Source organism: Borostomias antarcticus (assembly GCF_949987555.1).
Source record: "Borostomias antarcticus genome assembly, chromosome: 5".
In the NCBI taxonomy this organism is placed as follows: Eukaryota; Metazoa; Chordata; class Actinopteri; order Stomiiformes; family Stomiidae; genus Borostomias; species Borostomias antarcticus.
Window position 1 is genome coordinate 15716549 of NC_140238.1, and position 6717 is coordinate 15723265.

The 6717-nt window shown below is 42.5% G+C and overlaps 2 protein-coding genes across 2 annotated transcripts; one reads left to right on the forward strand and one right to left on the reverse strand.

The window, feature by feature from the left end:
• Nucleotides 1-529: 529 nt before the first annotated feature.
• Nucleotides 530-3551, forward strand: plek2 (pleckstrin 2; the record flags this gene model as incomplete). The annotated part of the gene is made up of 9 exons (XM_084437629.1): nt 530-583; nt 736-900; nt 1426-1616; nt 2221-2312; nt 2457-2644; nt 2766-2867; nt 2989-3072; nt 3214-3292; nt 3424-3551. 9 exons carry the CDS (start codon nt 530-532, stop codon nt 3549-3551), a joined length of 1083 nt encoding a protein of 360 aa, XP_084293755.1.
• Nucleotides 3552-5403: 1852 nt separating this feature from the next.
• Nucleotides 5404-6717, reverse strand: LOC311309625 (galectin-related protein B; the record flags this gene model as incomplete). The annotated part of the gene is made up of 4 exons (XM_084438956.1): nt 5404-5547; nt 5678-5858; nt 6281-6366; nt 6691-6717. 4 exons carry the CDS (start codon nt 6715-6717, stop codon nt 5404-5406), a joined length of 438 nt encoding a protein of 145 aa, XP_084295082.1.

Genomic DNA, 6717 nt, shown 5'->3' on the forward strand with positions numbered 1-6717 from the left:
TGAAAGTTTAGAGTACCACACCTGCATGCCTACATGCTAAATCTTATTCTCACCTACATGGCTACTTTCTTGCCGGTTATGGCGATATTCTATATGCACTCCCCAGTGGCAGCACTATGCTGGCTTTTTAAATCTTCAATTGATGCCTAAACTGTAGGCTACTAATGTAATGCCTATTATGTTGTAATTAGTGTTTTTATTTATTTATGAGATGCCTAATCTGTAGCCTACTAATGCAATGTACTATGTTGTGTGTCTGTAACGTCGTGCTGTTTTCTTGGCCAGGTCTCTCTTGCTAAATAGATTTTGATTAAAAAAAAAGAAAGATAGATTTTAATCTTAGTGGGACTAACCTGGATCAATTTGCTTTATCTGTTTCCCCTTGTGTGGGTTTATTATCCTGGTTGCTTAGTTGGACGGAGCATGAATCAGTGACAGTCACTGGGTGTGAACTCAATTACGCAAGCGGTGGGGAAATACATGTAGGCTACTGAACAGTGAGCGCAGGTGAGGGCAGTTTATCGCAGCTATGGATAGGGATCAGAAAAGCTCTATTCTCAGAGAGGGATTCTTGGTGAAGCGGGTAATATTTTAGATCATTTAATTGTAACAACAACAAAAAGAAAAAGGGGAAAAATAATAATAATAATAATATAGACGTGTGAAATGTTTCCCAAAATTTAATCGTAGGCATATGTAGGCTATGTGATCAATGCTTTTTCCTTTGTTCTCAAGGGACATCTTGTTCACAATTGGAAGGCTCGCTGGTTTGTGCTGATGCCAGACAAGTTGTTCTATTACAAGTATGATGGGGGCAAAAGGGACTCATGTCAACGCGGGAGAATAATGCTGAAAGACTTGGTAATAACCAATCCATTTCTGCAGTACGACAATCGGCCGGTGAGTTGATTAGACCCGTCTCCTGACTTGGGAATTTGACATATGCTGTAGGCTAGTAAAGGTTATGGACACTGGTCTATGAACAGGTATTGACAAAGATGAGTGAGGGAGCTGAAAACCAGTGTGTGTCTGAAATGTTCAGTGACTGTAATTCTTTGTTTAGGCTATGGGGTAGCTTTCCTCTTGTTTCTGTGGGGGTTTTTTGTGCACCTTGAGGCTTACTGGAGAATTCCACTGATCTGTTCAGACCAGCACAGGCCTGGGATGTTGTTTTTTGGCAGCATCAACTGATTATCCAATACATCTTGGAAGTGTGAGTTATAGGTGTGTCAGTATTATAGTATGAAACCATAACGCCTAATTGGTAATCAGTTGAACATCTTATCTGTTGGCCGAATTCAGTATAAATATTATCACAACATAGAACATCAGTCAGTCAGTCCTCTTCTTGCATTATGACTTTCATCAGTATTTAGTATAAATACTTTTGATCATAACAGGTTTGTTCTCTGTGATTTATCTCAGCTGGTCTTCAAGCTGCAGACCAAGAGTGCTGTGGAGCACTTCCTGGAGGCGTGCTCACGCGAGGAGCGAGATGAGTGGGCTGCAGATATCACAGGGGCCGTAGAGAAGCTCCATCCAGGTGATGCTCAGACAGACAGCCAGTTGGTACCCACTGGATCGCAGTCAATGCAGCTACACAACATCAACCTGAGGTAAGCCTTTTATCAGAGAACTGTGTAAAACCAGCTTGTTTTTGAAGAAGATAAATGGACCTCAAAATGTCCCTCTAGATTTGATGGATGAGAGTCTAGTCTGTGACAAAAACGTCCAGGAGACCAACGCATTTTTTAATCAGATTTATTGCAAGCATGCAGGTAGACTAACCCCCAGAGGGCTGAGGATCAGAATACAAATATACATTCAGAGACAGTTCCTTTATGGTAGCGAACAAACAAGTGGGGGCTCATGTATTCTTGGTGAATAAGCATCCCTTTCATATAATTCTGGGAGTCCTAGCAACTGTGCCCTTTTGCTCATTAAACTTGCCTGCATCCACCTCAAACGTTGCTTCCTGTCTGTATCTTCCCTAACCATTTTCTATTGCTAGGTCCTATTTCATTATTTTGTGCGACCTTTCCCTGCTTGCACCTGCAGACACACACACAAACAACTCTTAACGATTATTTTAACTGCCTCTTAGGCCCATGTGCCTCTATCAATTCTATACAGAAAAAAAAAAAAATTGTTAGAACTACATTTGTAGCCCCCACTCCATTTTGGAGTACAGGGTTGTGACGTTTTTTTTCTTGATCTCAGCCAGGTGGTGGACTCCATGTATGACATTCACAGTGGCATTAAGTTGACCAACCACGTGGAGCAGGGCAGCTCTTACAGCAACTGCTTCTCAGGTGAGCCTCGATCCGTACCTGACCATGGTCCCAGTGTGTCTCCTAACCCTCCAGCCGTAGTTGTGGTGTAGATAAAGAAAGCTGCTGAAGGCACTGATGAGTGACTAGTTGATGCTGATGCCTGCACGATGCTGTTCTGCGCAGGCTCAGTGGTGGTGGACTGGCTGGTGTGCATGCAGCTGGCTCTGAGCCGCGTGGAGGCTGTGACCCTGGCCTCGGCCGTGCTGGAGGAGGGCTTTGTACGCCCGGTCGGCCTGAAGAGCATAGAGGCCCTCCGCAGCGCAGGACTCAGTGAACAGTTCCTGGATGACTCCACTGCTCTCTACAGCTTTGTGAGTACTTAAAAGACCCTTGTAGAGACCCTCGTCGACCCTTGACCTCTGCTGTGATCATTAAGATGCACCGTGGAGCTTGGGCTTATATCTCACCCCCCTGAGCTCTGTTTTCTGACAGTCTGAGAGCTTTAAGAAGAGGGGAAGTGTGAAAGCAGAGACATCACTCTCAGCGGTCGAGCGGAGTGGGACAGTAATAAAGAGGGGTTATTTACTCAAACAGGTAAACTCAAACTCTACCTAAAAATACTGTAAGGTATTCTTAGTAGGCTCATCATTAAGGTTTGTTGGTTCTTGAGTATTTAGTTTCCCCTTTTTAACGCAACTCTCTTCACCTACCACAGGGTCACAAAAGAAAGAACTGGAAAGTGCGACTGTTTGTGCTGCGATCAGAGCCTGGTTACTTACACTACTATGACCCTAGTAAGGTGTGTAACTTACACTACTATGACCCTAGTAAGGTGTGTACATGAACACTCAGACTTACTAAGTTTCTCTCACTCGTTCTGTGGAGTGTAACCTGTTGTTTGTCCTGTCTCATCCACATCCTGTGTTACCTCTCCTGTTAGGATGACATCAGCCCCGTGGGCGGCTTCTGTCTCAGAGGCTGCCTGGTCTCAGCCCTGGACGACAACGGTGTTCCCTCAGGTTTGTTACCCACAGGTGTGGCTGCTGATAACAGACTGAGACTGAGCTCTGACTCAGGCATGACTAGGAGACGTGCTCATGGACATTAATAGTTCATTTACATTTAGTATGATCCCTTTACCTTCTCACAGGTGTGAAGGGCAAAGTTCAGGGCAACCTGTTCAAAGTCATCACTCAGTCGGACACACACTACTTCATCCAGGCTCCAACACGTCAAGAGAAGATGGACTGGATCGAGGCCATCAGAGGGCACACTTAGTGAAGCAACTTAAAGTTGAGCCTCAGGAAGCGCACAGGAGATCAAACTGACATAGCCTATTTGTTGTTGTTGCTAGTAGTCAGTGCCGGCACCACATCTGTAAGTAACGTAAAGTCCGCCATACTTCCACAGAGAACATAAAGTAACTGAGAAAAGAAAGCCGTAAATGAGACATCACGTCCGACATTCTGAACCTCCCCTTCAGGTCTCACTCTCCTTCAAAGGAGTCTCACAAGAAGTAGTTTGGTAATTTGGGAGCTCTGTTCTCAATCTTTAAACATCTATGATTTTAAGAAATTCATTACACATTCCGTGAATGTACTCACAAAAGGCTGTACACAATCGAAATGAAATATTAATTGACAGTTTGGAATAAGGTTAATTTAGAAGTGGAAATAACTTCATATCTATATTGTATCTCTTGTGTTTTTGTTTTGTTGAAATTAAGTCAATTCCCCATGACATTGAGTCAGTCTGTTTTATTTATGCTTCACAAAACAAAGATGACTACTGTAGTAGTGCCTGAGGTAACATGTTACATCCATGGTTCATGTGCAGACAGGCAGCGCCTCAGGTGAAGGGTATGTACATGGCACACCCTCTCAGCGAGCTGATGCCTGCTTCTGCTCCTTTGGAAAGACTTTATAGGCACCGCACCACCCGTCTCAGTAACAGTTTCTTCCCACAGGCAGTCACTTTGATGAACAGCTGATGCACCCATATACAGTAGTGCATTGTTGTATCTAATGCACATTTTTGTTTGTAATGCACATATCATATATGCAAATATCATATGTAATATTGTTGTTGGTGTTGGGAGGGGGTGTATTCTATGTTAAGGCAGAGAGAGCCGAGCACAAGCATTTCATGGACGCTGTACTGTATGTCTAATACACATGACAATAAAGTTGAACTTGAACTTGAACCGGTGATCTAAAGTAAACCAGATCTGAGGCTTGTTGAGTAAAAAAGAGATTTATTGCAGTCAGTCACTGTCATTTTTACAATCCATTTGGAACATTTAAATGTACAGTAGGCCTAAATCAGGGCAGGGCAAAGACACAACGCTGTTTGACTTGTTACTCAAAGTTTAAAATATTGCAAACAGAAGATTGCAATGCATCTAGCATTTTGAGGTTATATATTGATACAAAATATTTTTACCTAACACAGACAGAAATATTGACATGCAATGTACTTTAATTTGTATGTATTTGTATGTATTACACCATTATTGAGTTGGGCACACTATGTGAGACATTCTTTTCTTTTTGTAATTCGGTTTAAGGAAATACTCAATTGCCTATTGGCAGTATGAGCAATTCTTTTTTTTAAGAATTAAAAGAACAGCTGAATTTGATACAGTTTATCAGGGAACAGTGTGCTTACACCCTGTGTTACTTTACAGTACATTGTTGAATGCAGCATATTGAATTATTCATTGTTGTATCAAAATGCTTACCTATTGTATTCCTCTCAGAACACCAAGCTGACCACTACCACCAGTAACTTGCTGCAGTTTAACTCTTTAGGTCACCAAGTAAACAAATGATCAGTGCTTGACTTTGGCAGGAGCTAACCCAAGCTGAGTACTGGTACCTCAAATATACTGCTTCCTGTACTAGAGTATTAGCTCAAAAGTATTGTGGAGCCCCTGCACCTAAATATAAAACTACCGGTGAGTACCAGCACCAATTTTAATTCAAGCACTGCAAATAATGAAGGCACTTGTTTTAACAAATGACAAAAAAAACAGCTGTTAATTTAATCACATTAGGTAATTAATTGCCACAACAGCACTTCTACACTAATCCTGTGTTGCCATCACATGTTTGGGGTGTAGGGCCTGGTATCAGGCCACCTTGGTGAGCTGCAGATCTCCAAAGACGCGCAGGGCAGTGACAGAAGCCAGCGGTGATAGCCGGTGAGTGAAGCCACACAGTGGCTGGCCATCCACCAGGATACGGAACTGCTGGTGCTCACAAACTATCTCCATCTGAAGAGGAGAGAAAGAGAGATAGGCTAAAGAAATGTTGTTGAGGTAGAAATCATATGGCATAACAATAAGGACACATTTTAAAAGAATATGTCGGCCATAGGATCCTACTACAGTTTTATAAGTGTACCTTGAATGGCTCTCCGGCTGCAAAAGGGAAGTAGGAAAGGGTGTTTTCAGATGGGCCCCATTTCCCAGCTAGACGGGCGTTGCGCATGACGGCCTTATCCATGAAACTGACCTTAACTTGCAGACCTACATCACCTTCTGCATCCTCCTCCTGTGGATCACTGGCCAAGGACACCTCCATGCTTTCCAGAAAGCAATTGAAGCAAAGGCAGAAAAACACTTGATTTAGGGTTAAGGTTAGGGTTGTTCATTCCTTGGTCAACCACTCCAAAGCAAGGACTATTGTTAGGATATGATGAAGTTTTGTTATATTATTATTATTATTATTATTTTTACAGCATTTATGCTGTTAAAATGCTACACTCTATTAACTCTCCCAATACCCAGGAGCACAACAGCCATAGGCACGTTATCTTCAGTGGGAACTGACCAAACAGTCATGGGAACTGCAATTTTCCCACACACAAAATAACTGAATAGAATATTCTCAAGACTACGGAATGCCGACATTCACACGGCTTATCTTGGGGGTTTCAGTCCGTCCCCCCCAACACATTTTGCTCAGCTCATGTAGATTGAATATGAAACAGGTGTGTCTACCAACCTCTTGGGCTTTTTGTTAACAATGCCCATGACAACCAGCTTCATTGAGGGCCGCAGCCCGCCTTTTATTTCCCCGACGTACTCCTCCTGAGAAACATTTGCCGGCAGAATTATTTTGGACTAGGCTATATATTAGGTCCTCTAGCCTAGGCTATATTAAATATCACTCATAAGGACTTAGCCTTTGTTTTATTGTAAGTCGTGAATAGAAGGAATGAATAGAAGGCTGAAAACCGATAGATGATAAAACAATAGCCCTATTCGGATAGAATGGACCGCCTTTATTCTATAGCCTCATTCCATTGAGAGGAGCATGGCAGAGAGAAGCATATTCAGATTAAGGCAGTAGCCTTTACAATGTTCACAGCTAAATAAATAAAAAATGCAATTCAGACAAAACGGGCAACTTACATTCGCCTTCATGTCCTTTTCTGCCAT